General features: G+C 40.9%; 1 protein-coding gene across 1 annotated transcript in view; it reads right to left on the reverse strand.

The window, feature by feature from the left end:
* Positions 1-20,647, reverse strand: part of LOC8028232 (solute carrier family 2, facilitated glucose transporter member 1) — an 82,958-nt gene that overhangs the window by 9,670 nt on the left and 52,641 nt on the right. Inside the window, exons 5-8 of the mRNA XM_002410676.5 lie at positions 12,061-12,168; positions 11,083-11,171; positions 8,258-8,356; positions 4,626-4,838 (exon numbers count right to left, since the gene is read on the reverse strand). Of these exons, the coding sequence (XP_002410721.3) occupies positions 4,626-4,838; positions 8,258-8,356; positions 11,083-11,171; positions 12,061-12,168 (509 nt within the window). The remainder of the gene's footprint in view (positions 1-4,625; positions 4,839-8,257; positions 8,357-11,082; positions 11,172-12,060; positions 12,169-20,647) is intronic.

The raw sequence follows: 20,647 nt of genomic DNA on the forward strand, positions 1-20,647 counted from the left end.
TAGTGTAGAAGAGATGCACCTATATGTTGTTGAAAGAGTGACTGGCCGGTACACATTCCAATAAATTAACACCTTTGACACACCAGTCAGAGGTCACATGCTTTGATGCGCGGTTGGATATGAAAAAACGATAAAAAGTTAGGAGGTCCAGAAACTCCCTGAGCTAAAGGTAATTCTTGGATGTGACAAAAGTTGCAATTGATACGAATTTCGGGGAAAACAGATTTGAAACAGCAGTTTGGACTCCCTGCTGAGCGCGTGCCACCGCCGCCACAGAGTTTATAAGAAAACAAAAAGTTATGTTCGTCGAGCCGGGTTCAGACCAGCAACCTATCGATAAATAGTCCACCTCTTTATGGAATGACCTAGTGCCAATAAATAAGCTACGCTTCAGAGTAACGACACTTACCCATGTTTTAGCTTTAAATCGTAGTTGCCAGTTATCTAAAGCTTTATCTGAAATCACAGGAAGCGTTTTTTTTTTTTAATCCTGCACAATAGTTTAAACCGTTCGCGACGTAGCAAAGCAATAATAAATGGGCCTCTGGACATTGAATATATTGCTGAGGAAGTCGCACTTTTGAATCATGACAATCGGCAGTTGCGTTTGCTCTGCACAAGCACCAAGACGGCGGCGCCCACAACAATATCAGGTAACATAGTGCCGATACTCTAACGTAGCTCATTTAGTGGCTCGAGAAAGAGCTATCGCCAGGACAAATTTCTGTGAATTAAATGCGGTGTTCATTCCATTTCATTATACCTTCGATAACGCTTCGGCGAGTTGTGGGACTCGAGAGGTGAACGCGACGCAGGAGCACGACGAAAGCCAGCGAGTGCGTGCCGGAGGCGAGGCGTTCGAAGGAAAGGCTGCAGGCGAAACATCGTTGTGCCGGCCCATGCACACGACCATCCGAGCAGACGAACTTGCATCCTCTATGACTGGACCTCAGAAAGTCCGTCGCGGGTCCGAAGAACGCGAATTTCAGTTACGGCGCGCCGAGGAGGCTCGCCGTAGAAATACGGACGAGACACGGGAGCGAAATCAAGAGGGGAAGCGTAAATGGGCTGAAAATTTTCAGAGTCCTGTTGAAGAGGTGGCGCGGAGATGACAAGGGCACCACAATATTAACTAATACGCGAGCGCCGAATTGCTGTCGCCGTGACACACGTTACGCGGTAGCGTAAATAAACTCAAATTTTTGGGATGGTGTTTGTAACTTGGCCTCCGAAGCTTATATATATATTGGGGACCCCAAAATCTCTAACGTCATAAAAAAAAAGCGACCCCGGAAACTTAAAAAAAAAAAAGGATCGCAGACCGTATGTAAATGTTTGTCCTGTTCGCTTTGTCCCGGGTTTTTATGGCGTCCGGGACCGGGATCGTTTACACCTTTCTTGCTGGTAGTAAAAGTTTCGTTCCACTATACTTCTGTCTGGAATAAAGCAACGGGATTTAGAGCTACGCCCGTTATGCTCAAGAAAAAAGTACGAGAAGCCAAGATGTTCTGAAGACGTTATTGCTTCATTAAAAGGGCCATTAGCTGAATTTTCGGCTGGGATAAATTGGTATTTTACTAGTCGCATTTCATTTAATGCTCCGAGATGAAGCTGGTACACGAGCACAGAAAGCCTAAAGCCTGCTTTTCGCTAGGAAAATTTGAAAATATAGCGGACTATTTTATACCTCTTTTCCTTTAAAAGCCTTTTCACTATGATGCATCCGCAGTGCCCAAGTACATAAGCCGAACCCAGCGCACGCATTTCACACGAGCACTGCGTCACTCGGACGTACGAGCTCGTCAGCAATCAATCCGTCAACGAATATTTAAATTCCCATTTGTAGACAATGAGCGACGTGACGACAATCATCACCACTTGAGATTGACAAGTTTCATCGTGTGCATAAAAAGCACGGTGGAAGCTTGGAGTCATCACCTCTGGTCTTCACGACCACGTAATTTTTTATTTCGTCTTTGAGTTTAGAAATAAATCCTAGGAGGGGAAGAAGTTGAAAAATCATTTTGTGGTCCTATTAACGTTAAGCGAAGGCGCGAATTAATTAAACCTTTACTTCTGTAGCAATAATCAGCTCCGAACTCCAAGCGAAACAAATATGGCTTCTGGGTTCAACAAAAATCATGATGGCTCTAAACTAAACATTTAATTATTAATTTCATATGAATATTCCATTTGCAATTTAGGGAACATCTGTGGTCTCAAACGCATTATTTTGCATTATTTTTTTAAGTGATGCAGGCACGTACTACGAAGCGATAAAGTCCGAAGGTTTCTAATGTGTTAAGAGTCGACCATAAAAACCCATACATTCTCCACCTTTTTAGTTCTCCAAATACGTGTTCTATACTTTGATTAATGTTAACACTGCTGGAATCTTTCTGCCATCAATTAATATAAACTAGGTGTCTGCAGTTGAATAAACTGAACTGGTAAATATAATTACAACATGGTGGCGCCTGCCATGCATACGCTTTCGATTATCATGTGATGCTTCGTGAAAATACTAAAATGTTAATCCATGCAAAGCTGTACTGTAATCTTTGTCTTTGATACATAAAACGATGAAAAAACGTTGGAGCCATACGATTATTCGGGTATGCATTCAAGAAGACCGGTTTTTGTAGATTCGGGGTTTTCACGTACTGGTAATCATAAAAAAGGGGGCGACCACGTAGTGGCAGTCATGTAATATATTGCAATCATGTAAATAAGTATATTTATGTGGGAGGCGAGAGAGCACACAATTGAATCTGTTTACGTGATTGGTATGTTTTACTAGGCAAGCAAGTTATAACCAGCTTTTTCGCATGATTAGATGCCTTTGTTTATGTCTTTCTTGTGATGAGAGAGAAGATACCCAAATTTGCAAAATAAAATCAGGGTGCACAGCACTCGCACTCTAAAAAATCTGGTCGTAAAAGAACTCTTAAGCGTTCTTCGGTTTATACACATTTTGCAGTCTAAAAGTTATTTTAAGCATACTCTAAAAGGGTTCTTCGTGAAAAACCTATTAGGGGTACTCCTAAGCTCCTTTTTTTTTGCGAAAGAGTTCTTCATCATCCAGCTATTTTCCTAATGCGCCAGGGGGCGATAATGCTTGAGGCGAAATCGTTTTTCACGAGCTGAATGAGGTCTTGGGGTGTCCAAGAAACTTTCAACAACGTTGCTGTTGTTGTAATGCTAAAAACAAAAAAAAAGCTCAAAATTAGCGAAGTCAGGAAAACCTTCCTTAACAACTAACAACTCTTACCAACATGCACGCCTAACTTGCTGATGTGCCAGCCAATGAAACAACTTCACTACAATTTGTAACAGCAGTGAGAAAGACACGTTTGTTTAAAAGTGCAGCACACACACAAACACACACACACACACACACAAAATATGTGAATGAAAGGGTTAAATAAATGCATGATGAGTCAAGTAATGCATGACGAGATTCATGTAATGCGAGCTCGGGCACGACAGAGCTCGGGCACGGCAAAACAAATGACAGACGGATTAAACGTTCATAAAGAAAGGTCAGGGAATGAACCCGTAGGCTGTCTTTTTCTTTTTTTTTTTTTGTACGTTTCATGTTTAGCAACCGAAAGAAAAGAACCTTAGAAATTTATGGTAATAAAAACTCGAGACCCAGGAACACAGAAGGGGACGAACACAACACCTTCGTCCCCTTCTGTGTTCCTGAGCCTCGGGTTTTTATTACCATGAATTACCGCCAGCTTTCTTGTTTTTTAAGTATTGTTGCAACCTTAGTAAGTTTTGCTTAGGTGTTCATTGATGCCTAAATGTTCCGACAACGGTGACGCAATCAGTGTAGGTGAAATGCTATTGCAAATAAAATCAAACCTTATACAGAATCAATTTATAGCATTTGAACTACGTTGTATTCTGTCGTGCAAACTGCCAATGAACTCAAACTGCTTCCCAGTTTTCGAAAAATGAAACGACTGAGAAACCAGTCGATTTCTGCATTTCGACGCCAAACTTGAAGCGCGACAAAAATCGCGACATCTTAACGATTGCGATACAGCCTATGGGATCGCAGAATAAAACATACGGTCGAGTAAAAGAGAATAGAAGAACAGGCTTATGTTATTGGACCCAGTCCGCCCCCATCCTTTACCAGGCGGATTCACCTAACACAAGCCAATCCAACCAACGAATATCTAATTTGGTAGCTCTGGAACAGTCCACACGTTGGTTACTACATCGCACAATGCCCGGTCATTGTTTGGCAAACGTTCTGGCAGCTCAAACATTGGAACTTTTTCGACGGACGAGTAAAAACAATGTCGACAAAAATAAGGTCATCGAGTCCTTGCACCTAGTTTGGCCATTAGTAAATACGGGGTCCTCGGCAAACCCAACGACGCCCATTGAGCTGTTTTTTATGTCGGCCGCCAAGCAGGCACGCGGCATCTGCCTGGCCCTTAACTGGCCCAAGGAAGATGGCATTCATAGGATAGAGGACCATTTCAGGCGTAGGGCTTACCACTTTTACCAGGCATCGGCTGATAAAAAACAGCTCACTCACGAAGAAATTGCCAAACCTACGGTTGTTCTTCCGGCGTTACTTGCGGAAACCTTTGGTTGTGGCCTACCTTGAAGGCGAGGGTGACCGTTAGCACGACGGTGGACAGCGCCATGCCGGCCATGCCGGCGAGCAGCAGCGTTCGCCTTCCCGCGCGCTCGACCACCACCATGGAAACAAGTGTCATGAGCACGTTGACCACGCCCATGCCCAAGGTTGCCTGCATGGCGCCCTCGGCGTCCAAGCCGGCCGTCATGAAGATGTCTGTCGAGAAAAAGATGGCCTGCCGAAAGAGACACAACAAAAAAAGAAGTTATTAGGGTCGTATCAGATAGTCCTACCTCGATTTTCTAAGAGCTTGCTCGAGTCTCAAGAATGCCACCTAGTCTAAGCAATACCACTTGTTGGAGCTTTTTCCCTTTTGCTCCACCATTTCTTTAACTGAAAATAAAGATCATTATCTTACTATTAATATAACACGACACCTGCGTATGACGTCTTCGTCAATGAATCCCCGACCCGCCTCAAGCGGCAAAAACACCGAAGCTGCACGAGAGACTCCACAATGCAGCAGACGCGTACGTCTGACGTCGCCGCGTGTTAGCGCCGATCCTGTTGTGAGACACGGCAAGATGCGCTGGCGGCAACACTGACGCCATCTAGGCGGCACTGGGTGGATCCACTAGTGATGACGTTTGACGGCGGAAGGCGCAAGATTTGTCTTCTAGGTTGTATTGGCCGGAACGGCCCATACCGAAGCTGCGCGAACACAAGAACATATATACGTTACAGACATTGATCGGTTTTTTTTTCTCTTGAGAACAAATACGCAACTAACCACCGACCAATCGTTCAATTCATTGTTTTCACGACCTCTGCAGTATTTCTATTAAAGAGGAAATGTTTTTAGCTAAAGGATAAGAACGTCAGGGATGCCTTTCATTTAGGTTTGCCTCTAGCGCCAGAAGTTCTTTAATACTTTGGCGTTTTGTGAACTTCGAAAGTGCAACCAATGCACGACAGGAAACAACGATTGCGTGCTGGAGTAAGAATATTGAAAAGAGAGACCCTGCGCTTCTCCTCTCAGCTTGTGGCCGTGCCAATAAATTAAGAATTACACGTGCTATTTTCGTGTAACGATTGTCAAAGTGGCTCTTCAGCCAAAAGCTCTGATGTTTCATTTGTTATACACAATAGAGCCCTTAAAAAATGACGTAATCTTAAGGTCGATCTAAAAATACTGCGAAGTGGCGTGAGCAAAGAACACCAAGATGGAAAATTAATAACCGATACAATATTCACTTCCAAGAGACTGTATGCAATGGATAGACTTGTCATTTTCATGGTTTTTTTTTTTTTTTGTGCACGCCACTTTGAGGTATTTTTAAATCGGCAGTAAGAGGGCGTAATTTTTAAAGGGGTATATGACAATGCTTGCGACTTGTGAGTTTTGTCACAAAAAATGACAAGAAAAACAGTGAATATTTCATCGAACCGTATTTAGAGGTCAAGCATTCTGCAAATATAAAAAAATGTCAAGATTTTTTCAAACCTCAGCTGATGTATTGGCGAATCAAATATTTCTTCGCTGCAAAAACTCATCAAACAAGTTGCTTGTAGAGCTATCCTAGGCTTAATTCACACGTTGAAAAGCGGGGAGAAAAACACTCGGCAAAGCGTTGCGCTCGCGTCCGTAACGCTGAAAACGCTGCATGGAAATCTTGGATAAGGATAGAACAACGTTGGAAGCATATTTCTGAAGCAGGAACGACAACTACCAATATATCCTCAAAGGGATCGGAGGTATCGGAACCTTTTCAAATAGTTTCTGCTGGAACCTAAAAAAATATCGTCTCTATACAATATATGATTTATTCGCAATTTTGATAGATCTTAAATATTGAAAACAGTCTTATCGTGATCTCCACGGCGTATTGTTAAGCGCAACGAAAGAAACATTTTTAGTTGAATATGAAAACTCCCTAATAAAGAAAATATTCTGACAAGATGGCTTTTTAGAGGTGCAATCAGGTGATCCCATAAAACCGAGTTGTTTTGGGAACTGTGTGCGCTCGGTGTTCTATGTAACTACGTACAATGCCGTCAAAGTTGCCTACGAGAGCGCGGGGTTTGATCTAGAAATTAAAATGAGAAGCTAAGTGGAACCACATGCTCATTCCAGTATATAATGTTTGAAAACGTGTGCACTCTGTGTTCTATATAACGACATCACGTGCAACGCTGTCGAAGCTGCTTGAGAGGTCGCGGTGCTTGATCTAGCAATAAAAATGAGAACCTAAATGAAACCACGCGCTCACTCTAGTATATACATTTTAATGCACTGCATCAAAATTTGTTCATTTTATGTAACCCAAACACATAAGCACTAGAAAACATTTCCTTCAGAATAGCATACAGCACTTCGTTCATACCACTATACGTTCTCGCATAAAAATGCCACAAGAGGCCTCTGGTCGAACTGCATCGTCTGCGGTACTTTACTGTATGGGACCTTTCCTTAGGCGCCAGTGAAAATAGCCTCTTTTTTTTTTTCTTTTGGTTCCTTGTTTGTTTCGAATGTTCATGTCGTCAACGCCAGTGCAGCAGATGCCGACTTAAGATCAGAGCCGCCCCCGCAACCAACTAAATGATTTTTTTCTTTTTTTTTTCCTTGAGGGGGGGGGGGGGGGGGGGTCATGGTTTGTGGGCGCTTTAATTGTCGGACAAAAAGTCCTTAGTTGGGATTTTCTGGGGGGAGCGACCCGGCACTGGATTCAGAAAGTTCACTTTCACAGATTACATGGAGTGCACGAGTTCTCGAGAAGAAATCCCTCCGGAATTACCTTGACGGACAAGGAAAGTACGAAAATTGAGTGGGACTTTGCGCAGGTCACAAGTTTCGCCTTCTGCGGTCCACCGCATTACCTCTGCGGTTGGCAACAATTAGTTTATTTGGAAGGCTTATGTGATATTTGACGTACCCACACGTGTAGTAGAAGTTTGGGTTCCCAGGCGTTTAGTGGAACTGTAAAGATTTCTGATTCGTAGACAGCCCTTAGTGACATTGGTATCTCTGCATTGGGATATTTCTCTAAGCTTTGCCAGTTAGTCCTACAAACAGCAATTCCTCCGAGACGTATATCTTCACTGTGGCATAATCTCCAAAACAATTTTACGTAAGACGGGCCGACCCTCTTCTTATTAACAAAATGCGAATTTCTGCAAAGTCTTTAATAACAGGCATCGAAGTTACTTCCCGCGATTGAGAAGCGTGTAAAAAGAAATCGAATTAACTGAACAGCTGGGCGAGTGATGTCTAACATTCAGGTGTATTGACTAAGTATTAAAGTGGGCCTACAATCTCCAACCTAATTTTGGCAGCCATAATAAAGAAAGTTAACACACTTGGCATACCAGCTACACAGAACAAAAATGGGCATTACTATTTTAGCAAAACGAGAATCCTGTCTCTCGTTCGGATTCATTATCGTTCTGCCGCAATTTTCTTTAACGGTTTTGGCGTTTAGTAAGATGTCATAATTTTTAAACAAATAAACACAGTTGCTTGAATGCAAACGATGAACCATGTAATGAGTTGGTAACTACTGCGCGCGAGTTTGGCTTTCGGACACATGCCACATACCGATTGCGCCGCGTGTCAGAGATATCACGCGTTGCCGAGTGTTTTGCAGCTCTACGTACCGCGTTGATGCCTGAGAGCTGCTGCGCCAGCATCACCATGAGCGATATGATGAGCGGGGCACGAAGAGCCAGGTTGCGCAGCATCTCCTGAAGCGTCACCTGATAGAAAGCGGGACAGAATGGTGGAAGTGATGCATTTAGGGGGCTTTTATTAGGGCATTTTAGCAAAGGTGTACCGCTGGCTACCGCAGCTATATTACGGCTCCTGGAGCGTGCTGAAGAGAATGCTTCGAAGCGCCAGCGCCGGCAACAGTGCCACTCCCTACAGGTAACACTAGACTATAACTGCCTATTAAACCTTTTCCACCCCATAGAAGGCCTTTTTGTTTTTGCAACGTGCCAGCCCGTTACACCTATCGGTTATGTCTGGCCCCCATCAAGAGCGTGCAGACATGTTTAAATAATTTTAATTAATGTTTTGCAGTAATACAGAAAACAGGTGATCGACTCCTAGGAATAAGAGTGTTCCAAGATTGAATCTCACAACTGCGATTCAAGCCAGGAATTAAACATAAGACAGATTTGGAGTTCCCGTTGTGATACAACTTCAACTTCTAAATTTTTGTGAAGGCCAATTTTATTAATGAACAGATATGGAATCGCGCCGTCACCCCTATTCAAAGAGCATAAAATACTCGCCATGTTTGTTTAATCTAATTTTTCATCACTATACACATTAATTAAGGTAGATCTGAAAGCCGTCCATAGAAGTGCAGAAAAATAAATCATGGTAACTTAAGCACGATATATACCAAGATTAAACGTTTGACGTAAATCACATGGCAAGGTTGAAAAAATCTGTACGTTTTTAAAAAAAAAAACTAAAATAGATCAGGTGTATTTTATTCAAATCAGATTTATTTTATATAAATCAGATAAATAGGATTTAAAGCGCTGAATCTAGAGAAACAATATTATTTATTGCTATATTCGGGGACAACTTTTCTTGGGCAAGGTACCCGTTCTCTCACCCTATTCGAGCTCTGGCTAAGGCTGTGCGCGCGCGCTCCTCCTCTCCTCGGAAATGCCAAGAAACCTTGTCCCCGAGAATAGATGTATTTCAAAGCATGAAAGATTGGTTGATAAATCTGTCCCACCATTGAACACAATGAGAAAGAAAGAATTATTGCAAATTTATACTTTTTATATACTGCTTACTTCCTCACGTGTTATTACTGTACGTTATAAAACCCGACATAAAAGCTCACGTTGACTTTTTTTAGTTAGTGAAAAAGCTTTATTGACTTTTTTTTCGCGTACTAATTTGATTGTGCAATGATCTTACTTTTAATTTTTGTTTCCACATTCTGACTTTCTTGTATCGGAACGATGCATAACTGACGAATCAAATGGAAGGTAGAAAGGAAGCTCCCTGGGATTTGTTCAGAAGAGCGACACTTTTTTGTTCTCGTTCAGTATGCTGTAGATCTTTCTTGCTCGATGATTATTTGATTTAAATAGAAAACAAAACCCGATAGAGAGCATCAAATAATAGACAAATGGTAAATACAAATTTATTTTCGGGTTTACTCTGCTGGAAAGATTTCATTTAAATTATCATAGTAAAACCGACGTCTTAAACCAGAATATAAATCATTATTTAAATTACGATTTAAATCATGTTTATTTTTCCTTCCCGTTTTACATCAAACCATTCGTGTAGAAAGAAATCCCGAAGCAGATTTCATACTGAGATACTTTAAGTAAATGATGCGTTCGTCTTAATTATCGTTACTCACCTTTGATTAAAACCTTTACTTAAGAAATGCACAATAATACTCAAGTAAGAAAGTAAGTTTTTGGGGGGAGGGCTAAGATAAAAGCAAATCGGACTTGAGAGCTTCCTGTTTCACTTCGCTTTTTGCTCTGCGTAGCTCAACATCATCGAGAGCTGCAACATCAGTACTGCAGTTCAAACGCTGATAAAAGAGCAGTGTGTTACTCTAACCTACTTTCCAGTATTATAAACAGGTAAAATGCACCGGTGACCTCCACCTTTTTAAGGCAATAACCTCACTAGTTTGTTATATTCTAGTGTTCGATTGGTGCGCAATGTAGGGTAGTATCCTTTTGACTGGCCGGCATCGGGCATTTACATATTTTGGCTTCCTTTAGAGGCCGTATTTGAACATGAGAGTGCGCTACTGACTGTAAACGTTTGTGCAACACCTTTCATATCCAGGCTTAGGTAAGATGGATGCTGTTTTATAAGATATTCAAGCTTTTTCTTACGTGGCTTATATATTGGTGTCTCGATGAATTAAGCCAATTACGCGTGTTCACTAATATTAAAAAAACACAAATCACGCTGCCCAAGTTTTAAAAAAAAGGTACTGAGAGGTGCAGTATATCACAAAAACTGTTGTGATTACTTGTACTTTAGGGCACAAGTAAGTGTAGCAGAAATTACTTTTCCTATACATTTCTTTTACACAGATAAGTGCATTAAACTGCTTTTAATGGTTCTGCAACGTTTAAAAGAAAGCTCGAGACACACCTATATTAAGTAAAAACTTATTTAAATTTTATATTTGTTGAATAATTATGACAAAAAGGTTAGCGTTAATTTTGTGTACTTTCAATAAGATTCTTCTTCTTTTTTTTTTTAAACCTAGCACATGTACATATTGCTTGGTCCTGCTGACACCACGTATTGCCAAATGCCAAAAAAAAAATGCAACCTCTCAAAAGCAACCGTGATTATAAGTTTCCATTTCGTAAATTATATTTACTAGTGTTCAACGCAAGGACTTTATTTCACGCGTTATAATGATGTTGTGTACGACCACCATGTATGCAATATAGAGAGGGTTTTGTAATCTCACTTTGGGAACAAACTCCGCTGCCTCGGCCTCGCTCTTCATGACGTCCATCTCGAAGAGCACATCCCGCGTGCCACGGAGACGTATCAACGCTGCACAACACGCGAGAAAGCAAACAAATACGTCACAAACAGTCGGGTACATTTTTATACACGAAACCCAAGTTATTAACTGTTTCTCACTGATAGGCGCAACTTTTTTCTGTGTCACGACTGCATCCGCGTCGTGAAGTGGCATACGCAATGACCAACGAACAATTTTAAATAGGACGTCTTGTGCAGAAACTGAGTTTCTGCAGCTTTTTTTCCTGCCTCCATCGCCCATTCTTTGTTATGGGAGTAAATAAAATGAATTGAATTTAATTGAATTGAATTGAAAATGTGATGAACCCCGATCGAGTCTGAAAATTCGTGTTGTCCTGTCCGTCTATTTCCCCACTATTCTGGGATAAGAATGTCGAGTCTGAGCCTTAAATATCGTTTTGAATCAGCTTTCGGCTTTTTCTAAAATATTTCAATTGTAATGTTACTAAACCAAGCATTGGATTACTACCGAAACAATTAGATGAGGTTTCACTCAAACAAATAAATGTAATATTGAACAAATAATTTAGTTTAAAGTCATTATAACAATTACCAGTTATCTAACAAACTAATTTACTAAAACAATAACTGTAATGTTAATTAACAAATGAGGTGCCACACTGGTGAAACAGTTATGCCTAATCTTAGAATGTTATTTGTAAATTTACTGAAATAACAAGCGGATTGCTAATGACTTGAACGAAAAAACCTGAATCGGTCCAAATACAAAGACAACAAGCTTGTTTCGATGTTTTCTACGAATAAAAAAACTCACACCGTTCATTACGTCTGAGGCATATTACAGTTCACAATCATATATAACTACTTTATTTAGGAGGATCTTATTTAGTGTCCTTTGGTTGTATAAGAGGTCTCCAAAGGTCGTCGAAGGATTTACCAGCTTCGGCTTGTTTTGGTTGGCACCGCACCATGAGCAGATACTTGGGCGACTCCGGGCAGAAGGGCAGTGACATCAGCATCAGCACCGATGGGATCACCGCAAGTGCTGCGGATAGACAGAGAAATCATATTTAGTTTTCTACTTGCGATTTAGGGTTTATATGTTTTGAAGTTTACTGGGACGTCAGTCATACGAACAGTCTAGCAACCTCTCTCTTTTCACAGATCAGGCTTAATTTTTGTGCACATTCGCTTCTATTTGGAAAATTTTTTATTGCACATCTGTCGCTTTCTCGTCAATCGTACCCTTACGACTTCATATCACGAGGTGAATTGTTTTAAAACCTACCCGGGTCCCTATTTTTTCGTCATAGCCAAAAATACACAACGGTTCGATTACTTGGAACTAGGAAACGACAATTTATCGATTAACCCACCAACTAATATATTATTGCTTTGAACGCGATTAAATTTTTTAACCGGTTAATTGGTAAAGTTTTGACGAACCAAAAGAAAAAATTAAACGCTTTCACCACGCGGACGAAGACGAGTACACCCGTATGAAGGGAAAATTTAGATCACATTTCGCAATAAAGGGAATTGTAGGGGCGACATTTGTAACCCCAGACAAGTGCAGAATGTTACACGTGTCCCGGCCAATTCAACGTCGTTCGAGTGTCTGTTTAGCGGAGCGGAGACTATTGCGAACAATCAGAGAAGCTGGCTCTTGCCGGAAAATATCAATGAACCTCTTTTTCTTCATGCAGTTGAGGTAATATTTTGTGAGTGTGAGTGTCTTTGAACTGTTCTTAAATAGGCATCGAGATTGATTCATAATCCAAGATGTATATTTCGCCGTTTATCACAAAATCAACACAGGGGAAAAATTTTAATATTATGCATAGAAATAAACGAGACGGATTAATCGAATTCTTAGCCGATCAAATGTTGGTGATAACTCGGGTTCAAACTTTGAATCAACCCCCAGCACTACTTGGAACGCGGGAAGTCTCCACCGCTTTGCAGCATATTTTCAATAGTCCTCGTGAAAGCAATTTCTAAGCTGTCCAACAACCCACATCTGCTTCATTTCCCTTATGAGTATAAGGTCCTCCTTCTGAAACCTGCACAGATTTTTTGCCAATTTATAACTGTTCTTTCCCCTGTTCATAAAAAAAAAAAAAATTTAACCTCGCTGCCTGCTGTGTTGCACTGGCGTCAAAAACAAGACGGTGACAAAGTAAACCTCTTCTCGAGCAAAAAAGAAAAAAAGTATGTATAATAACAAAAAATTTATATATAAAGAAAGTTTTCTTATTGATTTCCATTAAAAACCATATTAACGAGATGCATTAAAAAAAAACTCGTGAACAGATCGTTGGAAACCTTTCTTAGACGTGAGCGTGATCAACCTAAAACAAAAGGACGTGCTTATACGAACTAATAATACTGATACGGGGCCTCGAACGCGTCCTTAACTGGGCCGTTCGAGTCGCCCACGCATCGAAACTGATCCCCAAGTACCAACAGATTACGTCATAGAATCCGGCGTGTCATGCTAGACAGCGAATATTACAAAACGTTTTGCAATTGCTCCATCAGGGTCACGTGGTTTATGGTCCGCGTACGAACAGTACGAGCTTTGGGGGAGGTTGCAAACATCGCTGATAGCGCTCATGTCTCCTCCTTCCTCTCAGTTTTTTTCGTCGCATAGGTGGGAATTGTAGCAGTGGCATAGTGAGGAATCGATCTTTATAGTAACTAATGTGCTGGTTTTTTTTTTTTTTGTTTGTTTTATATAGAAATTTTAGCGCACAATCCAGAACCGCGGTTACAGGCATCGCGGTAACCAACACGGTGGTTACCGGCACAAAAAAGAAAACGCGAAATAGCATTGTACATGTTTACGTACAATGCTATTTCGCTTTTTCTTTTTTTCTTTTTCTTTTTTTTCTTCATAATAAGTGAAAAATAGAGGGTGACATAAACATTAGTGAGATACACTGCAAAATATTTTGGCGGCTGCGCGAAGCACGCTAAAATATTCATATAAGTCGTAATTTTGTAGTTTATTTTGCCTCGTGATTTTACCGTAGGTAATGACCTTGATACTCTTGAATATTTGTAATCAGCTACACACATGGCCAAGTGGGGCAGGCAGTCAGGTTGGGGTTGCTTCAATCGACGATAGAGCCGCAGTTGGCACCAGTCAAGAAAAGAAAAAAGACTTGATGTAGCGTAACTTCCTCCTGAAACTAAATGTTCAAAACGAGGCTAACCCTAGGAGTTAACGAAATGACAATAAACTTCAAATATAATTTGCGAAGTGTTTTTTTATTATGTGTTGAATATTCTATCAGTAAACAAAATATAACCTTTCAAATATATTTTTGAAGTGTTCTATAGAAGCCCAAACTTAGTATACTTTTATTCTATTGCTAACCTAACCACCGTTCGGCGGTCAAAAGTGCAACGATCCCGCTCTCATTCAAACCTCTCCGCAACATAATCTATTTTCTTATTTCTTTCTCTCTCTTCCTCTCGGTTTCTGTCTTGCGTGTCTGTCTGTTTCAATGGTGCAGGTAGAGAGACAAATTTTATTTTTATTCATTTTAGCTTCCACTTAGAAAATGTAGAAATGTTCCTGTAACTGTCTCTTTTTCTTGGCGTTTTTTCCCAAGGACGAATTATGCCCGAAATTTGACTATTTGAAATTGTCAGCTTATATGTACCACTCAAAATATTTAATTTTCAATTTGCAAGTGAAAGCTAAACTTCTGTCAATGCTACACACTGCAGAGTAAAACGGTCGATGATGGAACCTTTGCCTTAAACAAAAAGATTTACTGTAGAGGGGTTATAACGTTTGATAAAATCGTGTGGTTAATTTGGGAAAGTCAGGCAAAAATACACCGAAGGGGAAGACCCAGCAATGAGTCACTGGTGCAAGGCATCCATCCAGCTGAAGAGAGCAAGAGGCCCTACAGAATCGTGTCCAACTCGGAATGTCAGGACAGATCAGGTATTATTTTTTAGGAATCGAGGAATTTTACAATTCGCACTATTTCTCATTCCTATGTTCAGGTTGATCAGAAAGTGCTTTAGAGTCAGAAGCGACAGCGTTGCAAGTTTCCTGGATGCAACGGCATTTGCATTTTCTATTGTTCTAAGTGCGATATTCATCTTTGTTCAACGAACAGGAGCAACCGCTTTCTCTTGTGCAATAACAAGTGAACACGGAACCTTCATAGACCCTTGTAAATAATCGTTGCAATCTGGTTGATGCATTTCTAGTATTTAACTAGAAATGCTGCACTATTTCAATCTTGTTGCAAATATGCAACACACCTATATTTTCCTGATTTAACTTTTTATCAAACATTGAAACTAATTTTCTCTGCCAGTAGAGGATATCCACCTTTGTCTAGAGCTGGAATAAAATTATTTCAAAATTAAAGGTTGTGCAGTAAAGAGTAAATTTTATTTAGCAAGAACAAGAATTGCTTCAAATAGACGCTTGCTAACTAGTGTCTATAACCACTGAATGTAAACTATTTATTTGGAGCTATAGACGAGTGCAGTGATTCACCATACTCCAAAATCAACCAATTTAATTTGACCGCACCCTCGAAGGTCCGACATTCTAGGGCTGCTTCAGAAGGTCGACGGCCAAAAGTAAACTGAAACCTCGGAAGCGCATTTTAGAGAATCTTTCTCGAATCAGCAAATATATCTAAACATAGACGTTCGTTCATATACGCAGTTTTCGTTTTTGGAAGGAATTGAAAAACTGTGTGCTTTCCGTAAATAATATTTAATGATCATTCTTCGCATATTTGAGTAAACTCATATATTTGATGTCCCTCCGTGGCGGTAGTGCTTTTCCGGCGTTTCCCGAGCAAACAGTGCACATTCGGCCCGTGCTTTTTTCTTATTTAGTTCTCTGAACATGAATTGTCCAAGATATATAGTCACCGCACCATAGTCTATCAACAATGCGTCGGCATATATGATTGAAACCTGTACCCTTACCTTCACTAAATAGGAAGTTAATTATACAAAACGATAAACCGCTTTTTTATCTTTTTTTATCTTCTTGACAGTCAGCAATACGACATCAATCCTATCAAGCGCCTAGTTTACGTGGGCAAATTTTGTCCTGCATTTCATGGAATCCCTGTATATTCTGAATGAAATGTCAAACGCAGCTGCCTGGCAAACGTATAACCGAATAAATCAGCAGTTTACCGTCAAATTCACAGCTGCAATTCATTGTTTTACATACGTTTCGTTTGCATTAAAGTATCCTCGTTAAGGTACAACAAGCTGTCCATCCCAACAAGAGCTGTACTGTGTATTATTGCCCTGGCACTTTGCTCCCACCTTCTCCTCTAGAAATAAAAGTTGCTAGGAGCTTTTAGCTGTAATCTGGGTCTAAAACCCTTCTCAGGTCTTGTTGACACTCCAAACAGCAGACTGGCTCTATCTCCTTTTTCACGCGTATCAGCCTCTTGAGGTTCTGCGTGTCTAAATGACGCTCTCGGTGACCTCAGCATAGAGAGACTATAGACGCACTATTCGAGCGACTAAACAAACATTGTTAAAGAAACGGGCGTTCCAAGTGATTATACTATATTTTTCGGAGACATCGTTCTGCGTCAATGTGGTTGCTCCCCTAACTAGAATACTTACTCAGTCTACGTGATTTTCCTTTTTCCGATCACCTCGGAGTGAGATGAAGCGCACTTCGATGTGTGTATCTACGCCGCAACACGACAGGCTCGCTTCCAGAACAGCGCCGAAAGTTATACCCGGGTATAAGATATAGTTTGATTTTGCTTAAACTTATCGTCTTAAATCATACCTTAAGCGTTTTATACCCGTAAAATAAACTTAACAAAATATCGGAATTTTTCAAAGTAAACTGCAGCGTTTGTGATTAAATTTCGATGTGAGTGGGCATCTCTAAAAAAATACGAATGTACGGTGCCTTTTTATAACTATTTATTCACTCATTCATTCATTTGTTTATTTTTTGTGCTCATGAACAGCTTGAAGCCTTGATAATGACGCACAATTAACATACAGCAAAAAGAAGAAGAATTCTACAAATAGACAATAGAAAACTTTAACGCTACAAAAGATGGTTATAGATTTTTAAGTGAAAACTTGAACGCTGCAAAAGATGGGTTGAAAATGTCAATGCAAGAATTATTGAAAGTATTATACAAGGTATAAATACGTGTCATGGGGGAGTTTCGGAAGAATTCATTAACATAAAATGAAAGAGAAATTCGCAAAAATCTTCTCGAAACATGAATATTTATCGATGAAGTTAGGTCAGGGCAATCAATGACTCCGTAAAGGCATTTGAACAAAAATATGAGATCTCTGTCGCGTCGTCTGGCACTCAAAGTAGAACAATTGTATCGCTCTAAAGGTCTTTTATATTCAAAGTAAACAGTGCAACCAACATAGCGGTTGTAAAATAATTCGAAAAAAAAATGTTTCTGGACATTTTCAATCGACTCTTGCTGCGTACGCCCAATAGAATTCCACACAACTGAAAAAAAACTAGCTTAGACCTAATTAATGAAAAGTATAACTGCATAATGAAGGCCGACATGGAAAACTCACGTGTAATTCTGGATATGACACCTAACATACGAAAAGACTCGTTGACAATGTTATTGACATGTGTGTTAAATGACAGAGAAGAGTCTATATAAGCTCCAAAATCACGAGTGCAATCCACCCTTTGCAATGGGGCATTGCATAGTTGTTAACAGAAATGAAAAGGCCTTAGCTTCTTAGCAAATGACATAACAACAGTCTTAGTGGGATTAAGTGTCAGCCTGTTGAGACTACACCAATTACTCAATGATTTTACGTCATCATTAGTTTCACACAGTCCTCTACAGATACTATCTGCCTAAATAACTTGATGTCATCGGCGTATTGCAGGATTTCTGAATGTAGAAAACATGAGCGAAGGTCGTTTATAAAAACATTAAAAAGAATCGGCCCAAGAATGGACCCCTGGGGAACACCAGACAGGGTGACAAAAGGCCGGGAGAGATAACCAAGAATACGTACAAAGTTCTGTCTACCGGACAAATAATTGTGAAGCAATGTGCATAGTGCAGTACTCATACCGTATGATTTCAGCTTTTGTAAAAGTAGCGAGCGGTCACCCAAATCAAATGCCTTAGACATATCAAAATATACAGCGTCAACCTGACCCCGCTGACACACAATAGGCGAAACAAAATTAAGAAACGACACAAAGTTTGATTCCACTGATCTTCCGCGCACAAAACCATGTTGTGCGGGCAGGATCATATGTTTAAAAAATCTCGAAATATGTTCCGAAAGTACCATTTGGTAAACCTTTGCAAATGGACATAATAATGAAATGGGTCTATAGTTTTTTGGATCATCTGTTCTTCCTTTCTTTTGTATCGGCACGGTTATCGCGTTTTTCCAAATCGAAGGAAAAGTGTAAGTCGACAATGAAAGGTTAAAAATGTGCGTTTGAATGGGTGCGAAAATGGAAGAGCATCCTTTGACAATAAAACTTGGGATACCGTCAAATGCGACCGATAGCTTAGGTTTTAGTTTTTGGATTCCAAGTTTAATGTCAGCGTTTTCAAATAATGGAATTGATAGGCGATCGCTACCACTGTCACCAACGTCAGGCGCAGGTAAACCATTCCCGCTGCAAGAATGTATACAGAGGCAAAATAGCTCGCAAAAACGTTCGCTACATCTTCGGGTTCACTAATCGGAATTCCAGATGAGTCAGCGATGTTTGTTGTCGATGAAGTTGTGGCTGTACGGTTCTTGACGTACCTCCATAACTGCAGTGGGTCACGATATAAACTGCGCTCTGCTGACTCATGGTGCACTCTCTTATCGCTCTGCAACAACGACTTTGCCTGCGCACGTGATTCGGAAAATTTGGCGTACCAGAACGCTGAGTCAGAAGCCTTATATTTCCTATGTTAATGCAATTTGTATCTTAAAGCCGATCTCAGCTCGAAAGAATACCAGTGAGGATACTGAGTTGTTTGGCGACGTTTCTTAGGAACGAAGCGCTCAAGTGCAGATACGATATGTTTAGTAAACACTGCTACCGCACAGTTTACATCAGTCATGTTGTATATGTGTGCCCAGTTTACGTTATCTAAATATTGAAATAAACCAAAGTGATCGCCTCTTGAAAAGGAGAACGAGTCAGGATTTGTTTTTTGCTTCACGTTCCCCACGAAAAGCTTAAGGGAGACAAGAAATGGGACGTGCCAAACATCGGGTGATACCAATGGGTTAAGGACACACACTAGGCTGTCGATGCCAAAGTTAGATATACCAAGATCTAGAACATTTTCTGCATGGTTTTGAAGACTATTCCATTGGTTAAGTCCCTGAGAGCCCCCGAAAGTGCCAAACTGTGGCACTTAAGGCCTGTCAAGCGTTTGCGACTTTTTAAGGCTCTGAGCATTGAAACCTCTTAAAATATCTAACGACAAGAGAAGACACTGCCCGACCTATCGGGTGGCCCTGGAATACTTGCAGTTTTCATATATTTTGTTTTTGTTCGCACATCATTCCTTCTTTTTTTTTTTTTTTTTTTTTGGGGGGGGGGGGGGTTGAAAAGCTTTTGCAAATGTTATAAACGTACATCTTAGGTAGGATATGCATTTGACCTCGCAAAAATATCACAGAACCATTCGCTCTAGTGAAAATACAGTTCCAGGGTCACCGCATAGATGGCGCCCGCGTGCCAGTGTGTTTTTTTCGTTGCAAAAGATTTTAGGAGGTTTCAAGGCACTTTGTCCTAAGGAGTCGAAAGTGTGTGAACGGGCCTTTACGTTACGCGCTTGGAGTGTCCGGCTGTAAGAAGTGTTCATCATCGGAAATGTGCTCGGTGATGCTCTCTTACTTTGAGGTAAGACAGACATTGAGAAGTTTTACTTTACCCCTTGGCGGGATAAACGTTTCCGCCCAGCTGCTAGGATTCGAACGCCAAGATGGAAATGCTCCCAAAGCTGTGGTTGGCATCTGCGTGCCAGACTCAACCCCAAGCACGTTCTCCACGCTCCTCCTCCATGCTTGATGGAGCCGCTGGAGCTGCTCAGCGGCCGCTCGGCCATCTTCAGAAATACCACGATCCACCCTCAAAACCGCTCGCTCGCGCTCTGGAAGGGGCGAGGCACAAGATTACGCTTCCGGTGCACACTCCAAGTTATTTAGTGCGACGAGCTGAAAGGCCACCTGAAAGTAAAATTGACGCCGTTCACTTTCAGACATGCCTCTGCCTTTTAAACCTTTGGGCCTGAGATATTGTACGAGATGAGCGTGGCCGTTACAAGATAGAGTTTTGATAATGGTGTTCAGCCAGCACTACCTGAAATAAATGAAGGCTCTTGCACTCGCACTTTGGCGTCATCCCAGTGAGACTAAGCACCGACACGGGCTTTGATTATTTCAGATGGTGTTGAGATAGCGTATATATAATACGCCGCGCAAGTTCGTCTGCTCCTTGCGGACCTCGTGCGTTTCCTTACATGCCAAAAGAGGTCACG

The sequence above is a fragment of the Ixodes scapularis genome, unplaced genomic scaffold (assembly GCF_016920785.2).
Source record: "Ixodes scapularis isolate PalLabHiFi unplaced genomic scaffold, ASM1692078v2 PGA_scaffold1__304_contigs__length_218370807, whole genome shotgun sequence".
Classification (NCBI taxonomy): domain Eukaryota; kingdom Metazoa; phylum Arthropoda; class Arachnida; order Ixodida; family Ixodidae; genus Ixodes; species Ixodes scapularis.